The sequence below is a fragment of the Hemiscyllium ocellatum genome, chromosome 20, assembly GCF_020745735.1.
Source record: "Hemiscyllium ocellatum isolate sHemOce1 chromosome 20, sHemOce1.pat.X.cur, whole genome shotgun sequence".
Taxonomy (NCBI): domain Eukaryota; kingdom Metazoa; phylum Chordata; class Chondrichthyes; order Orectolobiformes; family Hemiscylliidae; genus Hemiscyllium; species Hemiscyllium ocellatum.
Window position 1 is genome coordinate 26,349,433 of NC_083420.1, and position 26,329 is coordinate 26,375,761.

Below are 26,329 nucleotides of genomic sequence, written 5' to 3' on the forward strand. Positions count from 1 at the left end.
GGTGGTGCTAGATGACTAGAGAATTGCAAATGCAATACCTTTATCCAAAATGGGAAGGAGAAGATAAAATGAGTTTTAGCCCAGCAATAACAAATCAGTTAATTTAACCTAAGGTGTGGGGAGATTTCTTGAAATACGTATTTGAGATAGAATTAATAGTCACATGAAAAATTTGGGTTAACTAAGAAGAGTCAGCCTGGATTTCATCAAGGAAATCATGTTGAACTAACTTGCTGGAGTTTTTTTTAAGACATAACAGAGAGAGTTGGTTAGGACAATGCTGTTGATGTGGTATACATGGGCTTCCAAAAGTATTCAGTACAATGCCACACAACAGACTTGTGAAAGAAAATTAATGCTTGTGGAATAAATGGGATAATAGCAACAAGGATGCAAAACTGGCTGACACATAGGATTGTGGATATTTGCCAGGTCGGAGGAATGTTTGTAGTGCAGCTCCCCAAGGTCAGTTTCGAGATCCTTGCTGTTTCTGATATATGTTCATGGACTAGATCTTGGTGTGCAGGTGACAATCTCCAAAGTTGGGAATGATACAAAACTTGGAAGTGTTGAAAACTGTGAGGAGGAGGAGGATAATGTAAACCCAACAATAGACATTTTCAAGTCAGTGTGTCATCAGATGGATTTCAAATATTGAGAAGTATAAGGTAAAACATTCTATTAAAAAGGACATGAAGATACTGTTTAAAATAAATGGTACTACCCAAATGGGTGCACAGGGTCAGAAACAGCTGGATTTACATGTGTGTAAGTCACTGAGAATGGCAGGACAAATAGAGTGAGCAGTTAAAAAGACCATAAGGTATAATAACAGAAGTAGGTATTCATCCCATTGAGCCTGCATCAACATTCAGAGATCATGGTGATCTGATAATCCTCAACTTCCCTTTCCTACCTTGCCCCAAAATCATTGATTTCCTTACTGATCAAAAATCTGTCCATCTCAGCCTTGAATACACTTAACACCCTAATGTCTATAGCTCTTTGTGGTAAAGAATTCCAAAGATTCACTGCCTTCAGAGAATAAATTTCTCTCATCTCTATCTTAAATGTGCGACTTCTTATTCTGAGATTATGCCCACTGGTCCTAGACTTTCCTACAGGGGAAACAACCTTTCCATGTCTACCCTGTCAAGTCCTCCAAAAACCTTGTATGTTTCAGTAAGTTTGCCTCTCATTCTTCTAAATTCCAAAGAGAACAGGACCAACCTACCTAACCTGATAAGACAGTTCCTCTATATCTGGTATCAGCCTAGCCAATCTTCTCTGGACCGCCTCCAATGTCAATGTATCCTCCACTAGATGAAGGGCCCAAAATTGTCCACAGTATTCCATCTCTGGTCCGACAAGTGCCTTGTATCGTTTTAGCAAAACCTGCCACTTTCTTTGAAATAAACACTAACATTCTATTTGCCTTCCCTATTACTTGCTGAACTTAGATGCTAGCTTTTTGTCATTCATGAACGAGGACTCCCTCTACTTTCTTCAGTGTTTCTGTAATTTAAATAATATTCAGTTCCTGTATTCTTCCTGCCAAAGTACAACCCCTTACATTTACCCACATTATAATCCATAACTCTAAACCTACTTTGAAACAAGGTGCTGTTTATAGTCAGTTGGTAGTACAGAACTTTAATATTACAGAAAAAAAGATGAATTCTGTCTAAGCATTTCATTTTGCACTCCTCAGGATAATTTGCGAGAATATGAGTTTAAGGGGAATACATAACAATCCTGCTTGAGAGGAGAAGGTTGGTTGATAGATGTATTGCCAATTAGAATGTGACAATTAATGATGATTGAAAGTTAACTACCAGATTTTGTTTAAATTATAAATTAGATAATTATTACGTAGATATGGAAAAACTGTTCATAACAATCCCATCCTTGGTTACTGACCCCTTGAGAGAGTAGCATTGCCACTTATGACAAATAAGCTGATTAACTCACTGACAGACTGACTTCAAGGGCATAAATCTGTCACATTGTGACTGACTGATCCTTGAAGAGTGATAACCCATTGCTGTGTAAATAGTTGAGTAAACCCAATCCTTTTTTTTCCCTAGTTGATAAACGCTTTGCATTCAGATACTGTACTGAGAAAGGTTCTTGGCTGATGGACAATTACACAAATGAGCCTTGGGTTGATCATTCAGAATGTGATGAAGATCATGTATTTCTACAGCAACAGGTCAGTGAGGGCTACAGATGATTGGTGTGCAGAGTAAATTGGGAATGGGGCAGTATGCAGTGAGTATGGATACAGTGGCTTCAGGATACAATGACTGGGGCAAATGGTGTGTGTGGGGTACAATGAGTTTGGAGTATAGTGAGTGAGGGATAAGGTGAATGAAGGGTTATGTTGGTTGGGGATATGGTAAGGGTAGGATTGATATAGGGTTACTGGTTCTCCATTGATGCCTCTGTCTATCTGTAGCTGGTCAAGCAGCAGACTCTGAGCACGTTCCGCTTTGTGTACACGGCTGGTTACATTCTGTCTCTTATCACACTCCTCGGGGCAAGTCTCACTATCATCTCATTCAGGTACTTTCACATTTATCTCAAGTTACTTTTCAGTATTTATTTTTACTTTTGCCCCATATTTTTCTATCGCGGTTTGTCTCCACATATTGTCCTACAGCTTCGCATAAGAATAGATGATCTATTGAGAGTGACTGAGGGTTACTGACAAATTCCTTCCTGTGGGGATTCTTCAAGCCTTAACATAACTCCAGTAGACCAGCAGTCTTCAGTCTGAAATTGCCATTGTACCGAAGAGACCATCGTATCAGAAGAGGAATGCTCCACTCTTTATTTTAAATGATAATTTCTTTGAATGTAAAGCCACTATTATTGGTTTGGAACTGATTCTGTAAACATCCTCTTCCCCAGGGTACAGTCCCTGTGAAAGGCACCAAATTCAGTTTCTCTGTCACAAGTCCCTGTCTCTGAGGGTGCAATGCTGAACTTATCAATCATCATTGCAAGTTTCTGATTCTCCAGCAGACTATCACCTTCGGAATATCAACCACCAGAAACCACCAAGGTTTATCATAGGACACAATCACCCGGGGGAACACATCTAACTACAGCCCCCAAATAACTGATCACAGCAACCCCTGACCCCCAAAAGCTAATCCTGTCTGACCCCAAACAGGTAATTGCCTCAGCCACCCCAATGCCAAACAGCTGATTTCTGAACCTCAGACTGCAAACAGCTTATTTCCTATCCCTGATGCCAGGCAATCTGTGTAGATGTTTCCTCAGGCTGGGGTGGGTTCTACAATTGAATCAAACCTCGAGGTAAAGGAAGATTGGCTGATAATCAGGAGATCATCACTTTTCTTGTCCCTCAGGAAGCTCCATTGCATGAGAAACTACATCCATCTGAACCTGTTTGGCTCCTTCATCCTCCGAGCTATTTCTGTGTTGGTCAAAGATGCGCTCATGGACAATCCACAAGCAGGAAATGGCAATGTCAGTGTTGAGCTGCAGGCTGCTGATCCGAACATGGTGAGACATGAGGCTCCCAGCATGGGCATGGGAATAGCAATAATATTACCACTTCAATCTTACCCATTCAACTCCACTTCTTTTGCTAACCTGTATCAGTGAGTGAGAAAACAGAGCAGTGACTGGGTGAGTTGTGTGGGCAGGTTTAACTGAAACCAGTTACTCTGATTCAGTGAGTCACTGTCCAGGAACGACTTTTCCTTTAAAAATGGATTGTGGTGTGATTTTTTGCCTTTGAGGTCTCAATGATCCATTTGATTACAGTAGTGGTGGGGTGGAGGTGCCGTGGTGGGGGGTGGGGGATGGGGAGGGTGGTAATGAGCACCATCGACTCCGCCAGAACATCTGAATGTAATGGCCATGTACCATACTCTGCAACCTTCACTTACCTACCATTACGTTCTGATGTTGATTTGCATCAATTTGTTTGATAAACACTTTTATGAGACAGCTTGGGATGTTTTATTGTCTCAAAGCATGAAATAAATGCAAGTTGTTGGTGTTTTATGGTTGGGTTTGTGGCAGTTTCAAGTCCTTGGCATGCTATAATAGTGAGACGTCTCTGTAGCCTGGCCTGAGGTGTAATTTTGCTATTTTATTCCAGGCTACAATGTGGTGCCGCTCTTCACAGATCTTCCTCCACTACAGTGTGCTCTGCACCTACCACTGGTTGTTGGTTGAGGGTCTATTCCTCTACTTCCTCCTCATTGTATCTGTTTTCACTGAGCAAAAGTGCTTCCTGGTCTATCTGCTGATTGGTTGGGGTAAGATGCCTCGGGTTTTCAATTAATAATGTGTTCAATGGCAGAGAGAATGGAGAGTAATAACCAGCTACTTGAGTAGGTGTGGTGTTGGCTCAGCCCCTGTTGGGCCACTGACTGAGAATTAGTCTGAACTTCATTACAGAGCCAGTGTTAACTCCTCAACCATCACCACAGAAGCAGATCTAGACATTCGTTATCGCATTGCAGCAGTGCGAACATGTGCACAAATTAGCTGCCACATTTCCTGCAGCAGTGATAACACTTCAAGTATACTTCATTGCTTGTAAAGTGCTTTGGAGTTATCCCTGAGGCTATGAAGGAACACAATAGAAGTAGGTATTGCTTTCCTTTTCATAATGGATATGGAGAATAGACTGTTCACGTCAGGGAAAATGTGGAAAACATTTAAAGCGATTTGGAGGTATGTTTGAGGAGAGGTGACAGAGATGAAATTATGGATCGGTGTCACCTAAACATTGACTCACCTGCTCTTTATCCAAGTCCTTCTCATGACCTGGATTACTTCTGGGCAGCTCTGAGCTCCAGTCAGGTTGGAAGACTCTCTGAAAATGTCTGTTACCAGAACCTAGAAAATGCCACCTTGCCCAGGTTGAGTGCTCCTTATACCCTTCTGAGTAAACTAAATAAACTAATTAACCAGTTAGCTAAATTACCATACCTTAAAAAAACTAACAAAAACCTAGACTTTAAAGGAAATTTATTGAATTTAAATTAAATCTTATTATGGGAGAAAGTGCCTCTTTATAGTTTTTTGAGGATCACATCATCCTTTAATGGCAAATTGCAAAACGTAAAATCCAAGTTTTAGAGGAACTTAAACTTAAATTAAAATATAATTTCCAGAAAATGTTGTAAAATACTCCTTCTGGGGGCTCACTGATTGCAGAAGGCTTCAAAATGTCCCAGCTCTCACTCCGAAGGCATCAAGGACACAGATGTAACCATGGAAGTAAGACAGACAGTTAGCTCTAACAACAACCTCCATAGCCCACTATCTGGATCTGTTAACGTCCACCTGGTGCAGGTTAGTGTCTCATTATACACTTACAAGTAACCAGTAAAACCAAATTAATCAGTAACAATAACATGCCCTTAAAGGTTTACGGTAACCAAAATCAAACTTTAAAGGAAGTTTAACAAATGCAAGTGCCATTGTGAAGGGGCGAAATAATGTACTCCAGCCCCCACAGTGCCCATTGACCAGGCCAGTGGACATTGCATGCTCCATTCCCATGGACATCCCTGGTGCAGCCATAACAATGAAAAGTGAAGTAGGAAGTCAGATTTAACCCAACAGCTCTGGCAGCATCTGTAGAGAAAAAGCATGCTATTGCATTCTCCTGTTAGTTTCCCCAAGAGCCTCCTGAATTAAGCATAAAAGTGAATGCTAACCAATGACCCTTCTTCAGAACAGTTTGGAGTTCTGTTTCGACTCAGTTTTGAGCTATGAAGAAAGATCAAGATGTTAACTCTGTTTTTCTCCATGTTGCCAGATATGCTGAGTTTCTCCAGCAATTTCTGTTTTTGTTTCAGATTTCCAGCATCTGCCGTTCTTTATTTTATTTTGTTTAACTTACTGCAACTTCTTTTCCAAGGATGCATACCTTGAAGAAGTTCCACTTCTCTCTCTGATGAGATTTCCATTCTAACCTTTCTTCTGAAACCTGAGGGTCACTAGATTCTTTTCTCCCCACAGATGCTGAGTTTGTCCAGCAATTTCTGTTTTTGAGCCAGATTTAACCACAATATACAACTAATCAGTCCCGTGGATGTCCCATCCACCTGTACACACATAACTTTAAATTAAACCATTAACAGAGCAGGGCTGTTGTGGTGAAATGATGTGTCACCACCTCTGAATTAAGAGGACGGGGTTCAAGTCCCACTTATTCCAAAGGTGTGTAATAACATCTCTGACCAGTTTTATTCAAAACATCTAGATCAATGTAGTTTGGCTCTTGTAGTGTTCTGATAGTGTCCCTGCATTCAAACCCTTACCCACCCCAGAGATTTGTAATAACATACCTGAATAGGTTGATTCAAAACACAGAGGAAAGTGAGGACTGCAGATGCTGGAGATAAGAGTCGAGAGTGTGGTGCTGGAAAAGCACAGCAGGTCAGGCAGCATCCGAGGAGCAGGAAAATCGACATTTTGGGCAAAAGCCCTTACCGAAACATTGATTTTCCTGCACCTCAGATGCTGCCTGACGTGCTGTGCTTTAGCAGCACCACACTCTTGGTTCAAAATACATACAATTAATAGAGGTCATTCTCTCCCTGAACCCTTTTAAATGTGACTCTGGTTCAGAAGGTGTTTAGTGAATCACTAACATGATGCAGGTTTTCTATTACGTTTTGTCATTTTTTTTTAGGTGTACCTCTGATTTTTGTGTTTCCATGGATCATTGTCAAGTTCTTGCAGGAGAATTCTGGGTAAGGCAAAATGCTACAGTAATACAGGAAAGACATCTTTTCCCCACCTCTGCCTCAGTGCAGCTCACTTCAATCACAATTTTCCTGGTTTAATTCTGCAAAGTAACAATTGTGTCATGGAGTTTCACTCAGTTTTCCTCATGTTCCCCATTCCTGTGTTGTTTTTGGAAGTATTGTTTTTTCTATTGCATTCACCTGTTAGTTTCCTCAAGAGCCCCCTGCATTTAGCATAAACAGTGAATGTTAGAGGCTACTTGACACTTGAATACAATGGTGACATCAACAGCCAATGCTTTCCAGGAGATGTCACTGGTGAGTAGAGAATCCACCACTCTCCCTATGATCATGAAGCTGAGAGGAATGATGACAGGGAGACAGTGATAAAGTGGTAATGTTGCTGAACTAGAGGCCCAGGTTTGGATTGGTCTGGTCTCAGTGATGGTGACCATGGAACAATTTTCAAGTGTTGCAAAAACTGATCTGGTTCACTAATGTCCTTTAAGGAAGGAAATCTGCTATCTTTATCTGGTCTGGTCATCATGTGACTCCAGTCTCTCAGCAATGTTCTTAACTATCAACTCCCCTCTGAAATATCAATTTAATGAAGAATGGCCAGAAAATGCTGTCATTACCAATGATAGAGTCAATAATCTGTGACATTAAATTTAAAATTCAGTTTCTCACTTTGATTTTTTTTTAATAGGTGCTGGAGACAAAATACTAACATGTCCTTCTGGTGGATTGTGCGATCTCCGCTGTTACTTGTCATCATTGTGAGGCTCTGTTTCTAATTGTTTCCATTGCGCATGATATTCAAACCACTACAAAACCATTTGCATTCATATTGCATCTTTATTGTAACTGAACTTCCCAAGGCCCTTTGTTGGAGCATTAGCAAACAAGATCACCAGACACATATTCCCTGTCCCTCCCTTGTCTTCCTACCACAAGGGACTGTTCCTCATGGGACACCCTGGTCCACTCCTCCTTCACTCCCAACAATACCTTGCACCTTCCCCTGCAACTACCATAGGTGTAACACCTGCCCATTTACCTCCTCCCTCCTCAGCGACCAAGGGTGCAAATATACCTTCCATGTGAAGCGACCCTTGACCTGCACTTCATACAATCTAGTCTACTGCATTTGTTGCTCACAATGTGGTCTCTTCTACATTGGGAAAACAAAGCAGAGAACACCTACATTCTGCCCACAAAAAAGACACTGACCTTCCAGTTGCCTGACACCACCCTGTTCCCTGGCTAACATCTCTATCTCAGCACTGAAAACAACAAATGTTGCAGATCAAAGTGGGTCAGGCAGCATTCCTGGAGAGAGAGCAAGCTAACGTTTCAAATCTAGATGACTCTTCATCGGAGTTATGACTGATGAAGAATCATCTAGACTCAAAATGTTAGCTTGCTCTCTCTTCAGGGATGCTGCCTGACCTGCTATGATCTGCAACATTTGTGGTTTCCCCCACAGATTCCAGCATTTATAGTAATTTGTTCCTATCTTTGTCTCAGGTTTGCTGCAGCTTTCTAACAAAGCCCAGTGCAAGCAGGAAGAACAACTCTTCATTTTCTGCTTGGGCACCTTGCAGCCCTCCAAACTCAATACCGAGTTCAATAACTTCAGGACCTGAACTCTCCCATGTCTGAGCTCCCTCCCCCACACACTAGGCCTTGTTATCACATAGGCAAAAGTAAGGACTGCAGACGCTGGAAACCAGAGTTTAGGTCAGAGTGGTGCTGGAAAAGCACAGCAGGTCAGGCAGCATCCGAGCAGTAGGAAAATTGATGTTTCAGGCAAAAGCCCACAGAGGTGTGCACTACTTATTGTTACCCATGAGAGTCTCCATTAACAGCTATTCACCCTCCAAACCAGATCATTATCTACTCCTTTGTCTGTTCAACTACCCTCTTTGAGCTCTATCTTCACCTATTATTTACTCCTTATCCCCTTCCCTCACCCTATCCTTTGCATATAAACCAACATTTTCCTAGCTACATCAGTCCTGAGGAAGAGTCATCAGACCTGAAAAATTAACTTGATTCCTCTTCAAAGATGCTGCCAGACCTGCTGAGCTTTTCCAGCAACTTTTGTTTTTATATTAGAATACAAGATTTGACACTGAGCCCCGTAAGAAATGTTAGGGGAAATGACAAAAAGTTTGGTCAAAAAGGTTTAAAGGATGCTTCTAAAAGAGGAATGCTAATTAGAGAGGCTGAAGAAATGGTTACACTGGAGGAATAACTAAAATTCAGAATGAACCAGAGACCAGAATTCAAGAGATTTCCATAGATATTTCAGGTGCTGGGGGAGTATGAGATTACAGAGATAGGGAGGGGTGAGACCATTGTAGGATTTAAAAGCAAGGCTATAGATTTTAAGATTAAGGTGTTACTTAGTGGGCGGCACGGTGGTTAGCACTGCTGCCTCACAGCGCCTGAGACCCGGGTTCAATTCCCGAGTTCTCCCCGCGTCTGCGTGGGTTTCCTCTGGGTGCTCTGGTTTCCTCCCACAGTCCAAAGATGTGCGGGTCAGGTGAATTGGCCATGCTAAATTGTCCGTAGTGTTAGGTATGGGTGGGTGGCGGGTCGGTGTGGACTTGTTGGGCCAAAGGGCCTGTTTCCACACTGTAAGTAATCTAATCTAATTTACTGGAGGTCAATGTAGGTCAGTGAACATGGGTGATACATGACCAGTACTTGGTGTGAGTTACATTCAGATTTGGATGACCTCAAGTTTATGGAAGGTGTAACATGGAAAGTCAAGCCCAAAGATAACAAAAGCATGAATGAGGGTTTCAGTGACAGATTAACTGAGGCAGGATGGTGTCAGGAACTCGGTGAGTGTAATGATGTATGATTAATAGTTCATCTTGGGTCAAGTGTGGCACCAAAGCTGTGAACAAACAGTTCAGCTTCAAACTATTGGATGGAGTAGGAATAGCTAAGGAATGATTTTTTCAGCGAACAAAAACAACGGCTCCAGTCTTCCCAATATTTCATTGGGAGAGATTTCTGCTCATCTAGAACTGGATGTCAGATAACCAGATTAACAACTTTGGAGGAGGAGAGAGAATTCATGGTGAGGGACATTGTCAACGTGTATGTAAAAATTCACACTGTGTTGAGTTTGGTATTGAGGGGCAATGATAGATCACTGGAACACCATAGAGTCATAGAGATGTAAACAGATCCTTCAGTCCAACCCAATCTAGTCCCACCTGCCAGCACCCAGCCCATATCCCTCCAAACCCTTCCTATTCGCAAATTCATTGCAAGAGATTATCAAGTTTATGATTAGACAGATGAGAATGGAATCAAGTGAAAGCAGACAATGGTAGAGAGGTATTGGAGAATGATGATCAGGGGTTAACCACCTCAAAAGATGCAGATAGGTGGGGAAGGATGAGGATGAAAAGTTTATCTTTGCTGTGGTCTCATGCTCATTTATGACTTTGATAAGAAGCTGTTTTGATACTATGGCTCAGATAGATACCTGATTTGAGTGATTCAAATATGAAATCCTGGGAGCAACTCAGAGTCAGGGGCTTTTTTTAAACAGGAATGATAATAAAGGATCTAGAGAAGAGTAGGGCAGCATCAAATAGAAACACCCATTAACAATATTGGGTAATGTGGACAAAGAAGGCCAGTTGGGTTTCAATAGTTTAATGGAAATAATGTTGAGGGAGCATGAGGTAAGTTTTATCAACATAATGAACTTGCAAAACTGAAATCCAGGTCTTTTTTGATTTTTGGGAATGGAAATGAAGGCCTCAGCAGGGAGTGACCATGGTGAGAGAGAGTAATGGTTTTAGAAGGGATTAATGCTTCAAAGGTGAAAGTGACTATATGATTGAGTCAGTGACTACAGAAATATTGTGGTGAAGGCTAAACATTTGGAATTTTGAAAGTACCCATTGTAAGAAAAGAAATTATTCTTTTCCTGTTGCAGGGAAACACAGACGGAAGTAGATTTTGGAAGCAGCACAGAATATGGGTGGAAAAAGATACAAGAAAGTAAACACATTTTGGTCGATTTGTAATTCTCACAATGGAAGAAGCAAGACTGTGCAAGATAGTAAGGGGTGAATATTGGTGGATCGTAAGACCATAAGATAGTTTATCTGAAAGAAAGGTGAAGGGATGATGAGACCAAAGTGAACTCAGAGGAGAGAGAAAGCACAGCAAATTGAGATGGAGACAAAAATAGAAATTGCTGGAAAAGCTCAGCAGGTCTGGCAGCATCTAGGGAGAGAAATCAGACTTAACATTTCAGGTCAAATGACCCTTCCTCTGGAGGTTTACTGTATCCACAGTTCTTTTAGAATTGTGATGGAGTTTGAAACTGTCAAGGATGAGAATTTTCTTTTGGTGCAGACACTAGGGGATAAAAGCAGTGAAGATATCTTAGTGAGAACATTTTTATGGTACCCGGACAAAATGAGTATTTCGAATAAGAGAGAGAAATGGTTTCACAGGTTGACGTGACATCGAGTGCCGAAGGGCCTGTACTGCGCTGTAATGTAAAAAAAAGGGGATAAAGGGCATTAAAGTTGAAATGTGAGCTGGTGATATGTGCCCCACAGCCACTGTGATGATCTTGATGGGGCAAGTGGTGGAAGATAAAACCAAGTGGGAAACTTCATGCAGAAGCGAAATGTCATCATTCTTTACCCTAAGTTTCAGTTAAGGCTATTATGTCATTGTCACAGACAGCAAGGGCCTTTTTTATTTATGAACAAATGTCCTGGAAGGAAATGTACTGAAGGATGTTAGGAGCTGATCTATTAGGAGAGTGCAGAGGATTAGCAATGGGAATTGTAGACAAAGAAGATTGACAAGATTCATTTCTAGCAGATGCAGTGAATGGGAAGATCAATGACAGAGTGGGGTGGAGCAGTTGGAGTTGCTACTTACAATGACTCTGTGCTAAGTGCCTCCATGAGCACATTAGAGGATGCCAAGTGAGGCAGAGAGAAGCTGTAGACTTATCTGGGAGCCAATTGTGGGGTGGTGCAAGAGAGCAAGAAGGTTGAGGAATACTGAAGTTAGGATAGGTATAGGAAGGCAGTAAAGGTAACTTGTGAGAGCCACAGAGCAAAAATTTAGGGAGACAAGGCCAGAAAGGTAATGAGAAAATGGTATTTAAAAAGAGAAGAAAGCAGAATAGAAATGCATGTCAGTGGACATGGAGAAAATGTAAGTTATTTGGCAATAATTCCATATATAAACAAGGAATAGAAAGGAGACAAAGAGGAAGCTTAAAATTAGAGTCAGATTTTCTATGGTGTGATTAAACTTGATGTAGGTCAGGTGAAGTCTGCACAAACTCCAACGGGGGTTCTTAGACCGATGAAGTTTTTTCTATGTAAAGTGCTGGAGAATACATTCATGCAAACACGACCAAAGAGGTGCACAGACTCTATTACACACACTGTCTCCATGTTATACACAGGTTACACATTCTGTTATGCACACGTTACATACTCTTTGTGAAATACAGATTGCAATGACTGCATGCTGTATGTTAGAACAAGTTTTGATGCCATTACTCTCAATAATGACTGCTTGCTTGCATCTCACTATCCACCCAACTGACAAACACCAGCAGGTTATTAAAGATGTTACATCTGAGTCCAATTCTTTTTCAGCCACATCTGTAGATTATGTACAGTAATTAGACGAGAACATGTTTTTGTGTTTATGAAGTACCGCAGATATTGTGTTAGCAGCTTATTCAGCTAAAAAGGCTTCACTAATACAATAATGTATTTGATTGGTTTCAGATTAATTTTGCGATATTCATCAGGATAATAATTCTACTCATCTCAAAGATGCGATCTCATCAGCCACACAACACAGATTTTAAAAATCGGTAAGATTTTTTTTGTTTCTTTTGGGGATCAGCCAGTTAAAAGATCCAGCCAAGTTCAGCAGGTGGAAGGGAAAATATTACACCGGCTACAATGTCTCAATTAGTATTTGTTACCTTTGCTTCTTTTGGAGCACTGGCTGGTGATCCTAAGGAATTTGAGTCAATGGTTGGTTTTGTGTCTATTGGGCAAGCTGGGTGAAACCTTTGACATCATAGGGGCTTCAAGGGCCCTTCAATCGCTGGTCTTTGTGGGTAATACTGCTATTTTAGAAAGAAATGTAAATTACCCAGTATTACTGTTGCGTTGTCACTCAAATGTTTTAAATCTCCATGACGTTGTTACCCAGAGGAAACTAGTAATTTATACTAGCAGACACAAACCAGTGTCATTCCCAGAGAGATCCCCAGTTGCTGGAAATCATTTGCAGTATGTGGTCTCTCAAAAACAAAGCCTTGGACACTTATTTTTTAATGAATTATACCATTTTATATATGGTCAATTCTGGTGCCATGGAATGGGATGCTTCTCTGTATTAGGCATGGCCACCAACAATCCCAAAATTAGCCGTTGCAAGCTTGGGTGGTGTGTATAAATCCCAGAGGGAGAGGATGGACTTAGTGATGCAGAGTGTTTTCAATCCCATTGGGGTTGGAAGAGACTTGGCAGAAGGGAGAAACCACTAAACATGCATGGTTTGTTCCAAAGTCAGCAGGTATCATTCACTACATGTATGAAGGGGTCAATATATTGAACACAGGAACATAGGAATTAGGAACAGGAGTAGGCAATTCAGCTCTTTTGACCCCACCTCCACCACTTGAAACGATCATGGTTAATCTTAACCTGGTCTCAACACTATTTTCCTGCCTGTTTCCCATCGCCCTTTATCCTGCTTTTCATCTGAAATGTATCTACTTCTTTCTTGAATCTGTTGATTGACCTGCCAGAATATACTTCATTATGAACTGACTTATGTTTTCCTACCGTGCTTATTATAACTCAATATCTTTTCTGTTTCAGTTTAACAAAATCAACATTGATACTAATCCCTTTGTTGGGGGTACACGAGATCTTTTTTATTTTCATCACAGACGAGAATGCTAAAGGAATACTTCGATACATAAAGTTATTTGTTGAACTCTTTTTTGGCTCCATACAGGTAATGTAATGAACTACACAGTCTGATTATTAACAATGATTCCGGATACTTACTGAAATTTGTGAAACTGGTTCTCCTTTAAGCAGAAGTGTTTAACCAAAGATTAATTTATAGTATTCAACATTATGAATGGGTTTTGTTAAAGTAAATAAAGATAAACTGTTTTCACTGGCAGCAGGAATGGCCACCAGAAGAGCCAGAGGTAAGACCATTGGCAAAAATACCAGAGGAGAAACATTTGTAAGCAATGAATCATTGATAATTGAATGCACTCTCAAAGGCTGCTAACACTAAAAGCAATAATGACTTTCACAAAGGAACTAGATGAATTATAATTACGGGAAACAGCAGAGGTGGGACTAAATGGATATTTTTTTAAAAGCACTGGCATAAATGTGATGGAATGAATGGCCTGGTGCTTTGTTTTATTGTTCTGCAGCCTGGGCCTTCAGATACATTTATTCCATGTACCCAAATGGTGACACCCAAAGCTCATATCAAATGTTGGACAGGAATCTCATTATTAATGAAAATGAGGTGCACTGCTTGTGTAAAAGTGGTCCTTGAGTAAATGGCCTAGAGATTGGGAGTTTGGGAATTGCAAGGCTGAAATGTGAGCGACTGGGGGATTCAAAGTTTATCTATATCCCAAGTACATGATCAGCTTGTGAAATAAGTGCTGATGTCATGTGGATTTTGCTGAATCAAGATAAATCCCTGAGGTATTGTTGGGCGTTGGTTTTCTCTTCATTGTTTACTTTTATTTTTCAGGGCTTGTTGGTGGCAATCCTGTATTGTTTTATTAATGGTGAGGTAAGTTGACAAAATATCCACTGCTTAATATTTCCTGTAACTGATGTCCCTCAGCCAGGTACTCAGTCAAGTACTCCTTCTGCCACAAGCTCAGCTCTGAAGCAATGGATGTCATAACCTCTGTCAGGAGAGCTGTTCGTCTTTGTTTTGTTGTGTGTGTTCTTCCCTCTGTGTGCTACTTCAGCAAGGGCAAGAGACTTCACTCACACACACTGGGGGATAGAGCTGGGACTTGGAGGCTGGTTTGATATTCTTGCTCTCAGTGCAGATAAGACTGGGAGCTGCAGGGAGTATGACCAAATTGACATAGCACCATGGAACAAGGAGCCATTCAAACGGAGGGCAGAAAAGAGAAATGTAGTTCTAATCGGGGATAGTATAGTTGGGGGAATAGACACTGTTCTCTGTGGCCAGGATTGAGAGTCAGTGTTGGCTGCCTGATGAGCAGGTTCAGGATGTCTCATGTGGGCTGCAGAAGAACTTGGAGTAGTAGGGGAATGATCCAGTTGTCATGACCCACATAGGTTTCAGCAATATCGATAGAAAGAGGTTCCACCGAAAGAACATGAACGGTTAGGAGTTAAATTATAAAGCAGAACCAAAAAGGTAATAATCTTCAGATTATTACCTACAGATTAGCCATGAGCTAATCCGTATAGGGTCAACAAGATTAAAGAGGTAAACACATGGCTCATCGAGTACATAGTTCTTTCAAAATTGCATCACATGTAGACAGCATGGTTAAGAAGGCATTTAGCATGCTTGCCTTTGTTGTTCAAACCATCAAGGAGTTGGGATATCACATTGAGGTTGTACAGGACATTGGTGAGGCCACCTTTGGAACACTGTATACAGTTTTGGTTGCCCTGCAGGAGTTTCTGGGGTTAATTTTGGAGGCACAGCAGAAATTCATCCCAAGGAAGAAGAAACATACTAAAGGGAGTACAAGGCAACCATGGCTGACAAGACAACTGAGGGACAGCATAACACTAAAAAAAGTATATAATAATAGTGAAGGTCAGTGGGAAGCCTTTACAAACGAACAGAGGACAACTAAAAAAATGATAAGGGGGAAGAAGGTGAAATATGAGGGTAAGCTAACTCGTAACAATAAAAGAAGATTGCAAGAGTTTTTTTAGATATCTAAAAGCTAAGGGAGAGGCAAGAGTGGAGATTGGACTGCTGGAAAACGTGGCTGGAGAAGTAGGAAAGAGGAACAAAGAAATAAAAAAGAATTGAAGTATTTGCATCAGTTTTCACAATGGAAGATACTCGTGTCATAGCAGAACTTCAAGTGAATTTATGGGCAGAGGTGAGTATAAAGGCCATCACTAAAGAGAGGTTGCTGAGAAAGCTGGAAGGTCTGAAGTTGGATAAATCACCCTGGCTGGATGGACTAAATACCAAGGTTCTGAAGGAGATAGCTCCCTTCTTAAATGGAAGTACTACATTAGCCATTTCCCAGTCCTCTAAGAAGGGACAGAGGCAGAAGATAGTCTGACCTCAGTCATTGGTAAGATTTTAGAACATGTTATTATTGATGAGATTGCAGTGTGTTTGGAAGTGCATAGTTTAAAAAAGGGCCGAGTCAGCACAGCTTTATGAAAGGAAGGTCACGCCTGACAAATCTATTAGAATCCTTTGAAGAGGTAATGAGCAAGTTAGACAAAGGAGAGCTGGTAGTTGTATTTTATGTAGAATTCCAGAAGGCCTTTAATAAGATACCTCACAGATGGCTGCACAATAAGATACGAGACTATGGTGTTCAGGACGAGGTGCTGGCATGGATAGAGGATTGGCAGACTGGCAAAAGGCAGAGGGTGGTGATAAAGGGGTTTTTTTGATGGAAGTTAGCAATTAATGGAGTTCAGGGATCCTTGTTGGGACCACAGCTATTTACATCATACATTAACAATCTGGACAAGAACTGAGCATATAATTGTAAGTTTTCAGATGATACAAAATCAGTGTTAGAGAGGTGGAGAGGCTGTAGAAGAACTTGGTATAAGATGTAGGTTTGCTCGCTGAGCTGAAAGGTTAATTTCTGTTTGTAAATTTTCTGTATTCAGAAAGAATGGGTACCCAATGAAAACAGTCCGCCGATTTCTCAGCAATAAACCCAAACAAGCAGACAAAACACGTCCAGAAATCCTAGCCACTCTCCCCTAAATCAAAGACATCTCGGAAATGACTGCCAGACTACACAGACCCCTTGGCATGATAGTAGCCCACAAACCCACCAATACACCAAAACAGCAGCTAATGAATTTAAAAGACCCCCATACAATTAGCAAAACTAATGTCATTTACAAAATACCATGCAAGAATTGTAGCAAACACTACATTGGACAAACAGACAGAAAACTAGCCACCAGGATACATAAACACCAACTAGCCACAAAACGACATGACCCTCTCTCACTAATACCCTTACATACAGATAAGGAAGGACACCACTTCAACTGGGACAACACATCAATCTTAGGACAAGCCAACCAGAAGCATGCACGAGAATTCCTAGAAGCATGGCATTCCAACCGGAACTCTATCAACAAACACATTGAGTTAGACCCTATCTACCAACCCCTGAGAAAAAGAACAGGAAATTACATCACCACAAGAAATAACATCACGACAGGAAATAATATCACCACAGGAAATGACATCACCAACCCAAAGAAACCCAAACATATAAATAGAAAGCAGGAATCATGTACACTGCTTTCCCTGAGGCCCACTGAAGATGTTACTTAGTAGGGTGAGGAAATGTCTGGAAATGAACCTCCCAGCTCAGTGAGCAAACCTACATCCAGAATCTCAACCTGAACTACAAATCTTCTCAAAACATGCTAAGAACTTGGTACAGGAAAGGAGAATGGGCAAAAAGTGACAGATTAAATTCAATGCATTTTGGTAGGAAGAATAAAAGCATAGACTGTTTTCTAAATGGGAAAGGCTTCAGAAATCTGAAGCACAAAGGAAATTAGGAGTCTTATTTCGGGATTCTCTTAAGGTTAATATGCAGATTTAGTTGGCAGTGAGGAAGGCAAATGTGATGTTTGAGGCAGCTGGAACACAAGATCAGGGATATACTGCTGAGGCTGTAAGCCTTTAGTCAGTCTGCATTTGAAATGTTATTAGCAGTTTTGGAACTTTATCTAAGGAAGGATGTGTTGGCCTAGAGGGGATCCAGGGGAAGTTCATAAGAATGATCCTGGGGATGAAGGACTTTGTCATGTAAGGAATGGTTGAGGACTCTGGACCCATACTTGAAGTTTAGAAGTATAAGAGTAGAGCTCATTGAAACTCTCAAAATACTGAGAGGCCTGGAGAGTATTGATGTGGATAAGAACTGAGATCAAGAGTAATTTATTCAGCCAGAGGGTGGTGAATCTGTGGAACTCATTAACTCAGAGGCTGAAGTCATTGAGTATATTTAAGACAGAGAAAGATAGGTTCTTGATTAGTGAGGGGATCAAGAGTAATGGGTAGAAGGCAGGAGAATGGGTTGAGATATATGACAGTGGTGGAGCAGACGGCCTAATTCTGTTGCTATATCTCATAGTCTTATGGTCTCTCCCTCTGAGGTCTTGCTTAAGAATGTAAGTTGCTAACATACTTGTTAATCACAGGGATGTTTAAGCAAGGGACAACAGAACACAGAGTCAGAACTAGAAAATGACAGACCGACGGAGGAACCAAGTCAAGCTGCCATAGTCTTCAGACCATAAGGCTGCTCTCTCATTAGAGACACGACTGGTGGTGATTTAACCTGACAGCCACCACATCTCAGGCAAGGGGAGAGGTTGAGAAAGAGAGTCCTTCATAATAACCTCAGTAGGTGTGGAAATTGAATCCATGCTGTCAGTGTCACACTGCTTCACAAACCAATCATCCAGCTAAACCCAGTCTGAATATAGGAACCAATAAAATCACACAGAGGTATAGAATGAAAGACTAATACTGAGATGCAGACAACTGGACAAGAACACAAACCAATATGAAGATAGATAGGGCCTTACTAAAACATGGACAGAGATGCACATAGCCACAAACAGACAGAGCAAAAGAAAGACAGATGCATAAGTGTGTGAGAAATCCCACTGTGTGAATTTGTGTCAATGTTTGTATTGCTCTATCTGCAGTTTCTCTGTGATATATGTGCTGACTGATATAATGCTACCATTGTTCTGAGGGTCAGTTTGTTTTTCAAGGTTCTGATATTTTGTTCACACACAGGTCCAGAATGAACTGAAGAAGAAGCTGCAGTTGTGGAAGATGAAAAGAAATCTCAGAAAGTCTCATCGCCGGTACTGCAGTGATCAGAGGGAGAATTTGGATAGCACTGGTCAGTACATTGAGATGGGAACAAGAGATGACCTGGAGTCTCCCAATACAGATGAAGGTCTTCTCAACACTCTCAGCTCCAATCAGGGTCTAAGTTCAGAGATCACTGAGCTCCCAAGGCAGGCCTCTGAAGTCCTGCTCAATGCAACTGCTGTTTAGAATGGCATAGCAACACAATAGTGATGGGACACAGTGACCTCACACTAACTGGGTAACATTAACCTAAAGACAAACAGCCAGCATTGAACCAAACATCTTTCTATGAAACTGAAAGAATTAGTTGGTGAGTGAAAGAAATCTGCAAGCTAGGAACATCAAATAGAGAAAACTCAGACTGTTTGGTTATTCCAAAGTTACACTCAAATGCCAAGCAATGACCATCTCCAATAAGAGGCAATCTAACCAATAACCCTTGACATTTAATGGCATTACCATCACAGAATCCCTCACTATCAACCATCCTGGGGTTACCATTAACAGAAACTCAACTGGGGTTGGGGAGGGGGTGACTATAGTAACAAAACAGTGACTACAACAGCAGATCAAGAGGCTTGGAATACTGAAGCATGTAGTTCTGTATCATCTACAAAGAACAAGACAACAGTATGTTGGAATACACCCCAGCTGCCTGGATGAGTGCAGCTCCAAAAACACTCAAGAAGCTTGACACCATCTATCATAAAGCAGCCTGTATGACTAACATACATCTACAAACATACATTCCTTTCACCAGCTATGCACTGTAGCAACACTGTTTTCTACCTACAAGATGCACTGTAGAAATTTGCCAAAGAGCAATAGACAGCACTTTCCAAACCCACAGCCTATTCTAACTAGAAGGACAAGGGCAGAAGATTCATGGAAACACTAGCACCTGCAAAATCCCTTCTAAGCCACTCATCATCCTATCTTGGAAAAACATCACCTTCAGTGTCGCTGGGCCAAAATCCTGAAATTCCCCAAACGCATTCTCTCCCTCGCAACATCAGCAATTCAGGAAAGCAGCTCACCTTACCTTCTCAAGCACAACTAGTGATGGGCAATAAATACTGGCCAGCCGGTGATGCCCACATATCTCACGTACATAAATAAAAATTCCAGCCACATTTTCATGTTTGTCATGTTTCACTTTCATGATGAGAGTTTTGAATCACATCTTGGCAATGTTAATGCATCGGTGTTCAGGACGGTCAAGGTCAGAAGATTGAGGCTATTGATATGCATGGCAGAAGAAAATTTCCCCCCTTCAACCAAACATCTCAGATTTTGTTTCCTTACTTGGAAGTGGAGCTTTGGGTTCTGGGAGAAGTCTCAAAGCAACGAATGGACCAGCAACTTAAAACCTACATCACAAGGTATTAAAAGCTGCGGGCCACTGGACAGTTGTACAATGTTGCAGAGGCAAATGTCTGTAGAAATACTCCTGGAGATATCCAAAAATTATCCTGTGGTTAGCAGCATTACATGTTCCCCATGCCATCAAATTTAGCTTACTAATGAGTAATGAATGGAAAGATGCAGGTCACACAATATGATGAACTGATATTTGTTAGCAATGGTAAGGTCCTCTCAGAGCTTTCAGGAGTCTTTGTTTCCTTCTTGCACATATCAAAGGCACTGCTTAGTTAAATACCATCAAGTCCAACTACGAAAGTTAAACAAGGATTCAGCGTAATCCAAGATGGAAGACAGGAAAACATTGTGGCTGTAAGAACTGCTCCTTTTTTGAGGTGTTTGCAATTTCCTTGAATTCCAAGAGCAGCCATTACTGTTTTATATGCTGTTGGATTGTTTTGGAACTTTGAGGAAAAATTATCAAAACAACAGCACTTTTAACAGGAGGAAGACAGATAAAAGACAGCAACCATATGGTCAGTGAGGGAGAGAGAGAAAGAATTGGGCAGCACAGTGGCACAATGGTTAGCACTGCTGCTTCACAATGCTGAAGACCTCAGGCAATTGTCTGTGTGGAGTTTGCACATTCTGCGCAAGTTTGCTCCCACAGTCTAAAAATGTGCAGGTTAGGTGAATTGGCTATGCTAAATTGCCCATAGTGTTAGGTGAAGGGGTAAATGTAGGGGAATGGGTGTGAGTGGGTTGCTCTTCGGAGGGTCAGTGTGGAGTTGTTGGGCTGAAGGACCTGTTTCCACACTGTAAGTAATCTAATCTTAAAAAAAACCTACACAGCTAACTGACACAGCAGTAAATCTGTACAGTTCCTGCCTTTGCTGCTTGAGTTCATGAATCTCTGAACATTGGAGTGCATCTAGGAAAAAGTAACAAACAGTGAAATTCATAAATGACCTTGGAAGAACCTGTGTGGGAGAGCACAGGAACATATAAGTGTAGAGTTTTTAACATGTAACCTTGCTGTAAGTCTACAGTGATGAGTAGGTTCTTTCTTGATTATATGTTTTATTGAGATCAGTTTCTTGATTAAATTTAAAAATATAAACCATAAGTACTAAGTTAGCCTGGGGCACTTCTTTAGAGCAAAAAGACAGTGCTATTTTCTGGGTCTGTAGATTGTGAAGGAGCAAAGATGGCCTTTAATAGAGTGCTGTGCTCGTCCTGTTGGATGTGGGAGTTCAGAGAGAGTTTCCTTGATACTAATAATTATGTTTGCAGGAAGTCTCTTTGATTGTGAATCCTATCATATCACATGGATCAGTTGAAGCAGCAGTTAGAGGCAATGAGGGATTTACAAGAGCTAGGAGGTGTGATGGATAGCAGGTATAGGAAGGGAGAAAAGCTGCAGATTCAGTCAGGTAGATGCGTTAACTCCAGGAAAGATAGAAGCAGGAGTCTTCTGTGGCTATCCCCATTTCAAACAAGTATACTGTTTTGGAAAATGTAGGGGGGTGATACTCTCAGGGGAATGCAGCATGAACAGCCAAGTTTCTCATATTGAGACTGGCTCTAATGCAATGAGGGGTATGTCTGGTTCCAAGAGATGAAATGTGTTAGGAGACAGACGTTTGTGTGGCCAGCAGCGAAAAATCAGAATGGTGTGTAGCTTCCCTAGTGCAAGGATCAAGGATGTCTCAGAGAGAGTGCAGAATGTTCTCAAGGGGAGAGAGGGGCCAGCAAGAGGTCATTGTCCACATCGGAACCAACAACTTAGGAAGGGAAAAGGTTGAGATTCTGAAGGGAGATTACAAAATGTTAGGTAAGAATTTAAAAAGGAGGTCCTCCAGAGTAGTGATATCTGGATTACTCCCAGAGGGGTATGTCTGGTTCCAAGTGATTGATTGTGATAGGGGTCTTTCTAGTCAGAGGTACAGACTGACTTTTCCCATGCTGGCTACAGAAACATCTGAGTGTTGCCTCCCTGGTACAAGGATCAAGGATATCTCAGAGATGGTACATCATGTTCTCAAAAGGGAGGGACCAGCAGGAGGTCATTATACACATTGGAACCAACCACATAGGAAGAGAAAAGGATGAGATTCTGAAGGGAGGATATAGAAAGTTAGGCAGGAATTTAAAAATGAGGTCTTCAAGGGTAGTAATATCTGGATTACTCCCGGTGCTGCAAGCTAGTAAGGTTAGGAATAGAGTATAGAGCAGATGAATGCATGGCTGAGGAACTGGTGCAGGGAAGAAAGGTTCAAATTTTTTGGATCATTGGCATCTCTTCTGAGGTAGAAGTGACCTGTACAAGAAGGATGGATTGCACCTGAATTGGAAGGGGATGAAGATATGGCAGGGAGATTTGCTAGAGATGCTCGGGAGGATTTAAACTAGCAAGTTTGGGGGTGGGGGGTGGGGGGAATCCCAGGCAAATATTGAGGAAGGAGATCAATCTGAGACTGGTAGAGTTGGGAAAAGGAGTGAGTCAAACAGTCAGAGCAGGCAGGAACAAAGCAGAGAACAAGGTAGGACTGATACATTAAATTGCATTTACTTCAATGCAAGAGGCCTAACAGGAATGGCAGATGAACTTGGGTCATGGTTAGGAACATGGGACTGGGATATCATAGCAATTACAGAAACATGGCTCAGGGATGGACAGGACTGGAAACTTAATGTTCCAGGATACAAATGCTACAGGAAGGATAGAAAGGGGGGAAAGAGAAGGGGAATGCTATTTTTGATAATGGATAGCATGTTTGCTGGACTTGGTGGGGATATTCATGGGAATACTTCCAGGGAAATTATTTGGGTGGAACTGAGAAATAAGAAAGGGATGATCACCTATTGGAATTGTATTATAGACACCCTAATAGTCAGCAGGAAATTGAGAAATACATTTGTAAGGAGATTTCTGTTATCAGTAAGAATAATAGGGTGATCATGGTAGGGGACTTTAACTTGCCAAACATAGATTGGGACTACCATAGTGTTAAAGCTTTAGATGGAGAGGAATTTAAGTGTGTACAAGACAATTTTCTGATTCAGTATGTGCATGTACCTACTAGAGAAGGTTCAAAACTTGACCTACTCTTGGGAAATAAGGCAGGTCAGGTGACTGAGGTGTCAGTGGGAGAGCACTTTGGGGCCAGCGACCATAACTCTCCTAGTTTTAAAATAGTGACGGAAAAGGATAGACCAGATCTAAAAATTGAAGTTCTAAACTAGAGGAAGGCTTTCGACAGTATTAGGCAAAAACTTTCAAAAGCTGATTGGGGCAGATGTGCAGAAGTAAAAGGATGGCTGGAAAATGGGAGCCTTCAAAAATGAGATGAGAGTCCAGAGACAGTACATTCCTGTTAGGGAGAAAGGAAAGGCTAGTAGGTGTAGGGAATGCTGGATGACTAGAGAAATTGAGGTTTTGGATTAGAGTGGTGCTGGAAATGCACAGCAGGTCAGGCAGCATCCGAGGAGCAGGAAAATCGATGTTTTGGGCAAAAGCCCTTCATCAGGAATGGAGGCCTGGTTTCTAGCATCTGCAGTCCTCACTTTTGCCAGATTGAGGTTTTTAGTTTAGAAAAAGAAGGAAGCGATGTCAAATATAGAGAGCAACGATCGAATGAATTCTTAGAAGAGTATAAAGGCAATAAGGAGTATACTTATGAGGGAAATCAGGAGGGCAACAAGGGGACATGAGATAACTTTGGCAAATAGGGTTAAGGAGAATCCAAAGGCATCTTACAAATACAATAAGGACAAAAGGGTAACTATGGATAGAATAGGGTCCCTCAAAGATCATCAAGGTGCCTATGTGTGGAGCCACAGAAGATGGGGAAGATACGAAATGAGTTTTTTGCACCAGTTTATTGTGGAGTAGGATATGGAAGATATAGCATATTGGGAAATGGATGATGACATCTTGAAAAATGTCCATATTACAGAGGAGGTGGTGCTGGATGTCTTGAAATGCATAAAAGTGGATAAATATCCAGGACCTGATCAGGACCTGGGCAGCATGGTCGCATAGTGGTTAGCATTGCTGCCTCACAGCGCCAGAGCCCCGGGTTCAATTCCTGCCTCAGGTGACTGACTGTGTGGAATTTGCACATTATCCTCGTGTCTGTGTGGGTTTCCTCCGGGTGCTCCAGTTTCCTCCCACGGTCCAAAAATGTGCAGGTCAGGTGAATTGGCCATGCTAAATTCCCCGCAGTTTTAGGCGAAGGGGTAAATGTAGGGGAATGGGTCTGGGTGGGTTGTGCTTCAGTGTGGACTTGTTGGGCTGAAGGGCCTGTTTCCACACTGTTAAGTAATCTTAAAAAAAACTCTGTGGGAAGCTAGGGAAGTGATTGCTGGGCCCCTTGCTGAGATATTTGTATCATCGATAGTCACAGGTGAGGTGCTGGAAGACTGGAGGTTGGCTAACGTGGTGCCACTATTTAAGAAAGGTGGTAAGGAAAAGCCAGGGAACTATAGACCGGTTGAGACTGATGATGGTGGGCAAGATGTTGGAGGGAATCCTGAGGGACAGGATATATATGTATTTGGAAAGGCAAGAACTGATTAGGGATAGTCAACACGGCTATGTGCGTGGAAATCATGTCTCGTTGTTACTTCTTCAAAAAACTCAATCATAGAGGATTGATGAGGGCAGAGTGGTAGATATAATCTATATGGACTTCAATAAGGTGTTCAAAAGGTTCCTCCTGGGAGACTGGTTAGCAAGGTTAAATCTCGTGGAATGCGGGAGAACTAGCCATTTGGATTCGGAACTGGCTTGAAGGTAGAAGACAGAGTGGTGGTGGTGGGTTGCTGTTCAAAGTGGAGGCCTGTGACCAGTGGTGTGCCACAAGGCTCAGTGCTGGGTCCACTGCTTTTTGTCATTTATATAAATGTTTCAGATGTGAGCATAAGAGGTACAGTTAGTAAGTTTGCAGATGACACCAAAATTGGGATGTAGTGGATAGCGAAGAAGGTTACCTCAGAGTACAATGGGATCGTGATCAGATAGGCCAATGGACTGAGGAGTGGCAGATTGAATTTAACTGAGATAAATGCAACGTGTTGCGTTTTGGAAAAGCAAATCAGAGCAGGACATTTAAACCTAATGGGAGGGTCCTTGGGATTGTTGCAGAATTAAAAGGTTTTGGAGTTCATAGTTCATTGAAAGTAGAGTTGCAGGAACATAGGCTAGTGAAGGTGTTTGGTATGCTTTCCTTTACTGATCAGAGCGTTGAGCTTAGGAATTGGGAAGTCATGTTGTGGCTGTGCAGGACATTGGTTAGGCCATTGTTGGAATATTGCATGCAGTTTGGTTTCCTTCCTATCAGAAAGATGTTGTGAAACATGAAAGGGTTCAGAAAAGATTTACAAGGATGTTGCCAGGGTTGGAGGAATTGAGCTATAGGGAAAGGCTGAATAGGCTGGGGTAGTTTTCCCTGCAGCATCAGAGCCTGAGTGGTGACCTTATAGAGCCTTATAAAATCATGAGGGGCATGTATAGGACAAATAGACAAGGTCTTTTCACTGGGATGGGAGAGTTCAAAACTAGAGGGCATAGGTTTAGGGTGAGAGGAGAAAGTTAATAAAAGGGATCTCAGGGGCAACATTTTCACACAGAGGATGGTGCATGTATGGAATGAGCTGCCAGAGGAAGTGAAGGAGGCTGGTATAATTACAGCATTTAAAAGGCATCTGGATGGGAATATGAATAAGAAGGGTTTAGAGGATTATGGGCCAAGTGCTGGCAAATTGGACTAGATTAGATTTAGGATATCTGGTCTGCTTGGACGAGTTGGACCAAAGGGTCTGGTTCTGTGCTGTACATCTCTATGACTCTGTATGAATCTTCTTAATGGAATTATTTAACTTTACAAACTCAAGGTAAAACAATCACAAGTGGCAAGTTTTTATTGTTTTTAATCCTGTCACAAAGTACAGGATGTGATAAAAACTGAATTACAAATCTTAAGAGTAATTTAATAAATACTAGTAAAAATATATAAAAAAGTGTCAATAAA

At 41.5% G+C, this 26,329-nt stretch overlaps 1 protein-coding gene across 1 annotated transcript; it reads left to right on the forward strand.

Moving 5' to 3' along the window:
* The first annotated feature begins 728 nt into the window (after window positions 1-728).
* Window positions 729-19,118, forward strand: LOC132825589 (glucagon-like peptide 1 receptor). The gene is made up of 11 exons (XM_060840969.1): window positions 729-768; window positions 2,088-2,212; window positions 2,459-2,565; window positions 3,378-3,534; window positions 4,139-4,298; window positions 6,692-6,752; window positions 7,456-7,525; window positions 12,551-12,639; window positions 13,661-13,799; window positions 14,571-14,612; window positions 18,852-19,118. The coding sequence occupies exons 1-11, from the start codon at window positions 729-731 to the stop codon at window positions 19,116-19,118; spliced, it is 1,257 nt and encodes a 418-aa protein (XP_060696952.1).
* The last annotated feature ends 7,211 nt before the right edge of the window (window positions 19,119-26,329 follow it).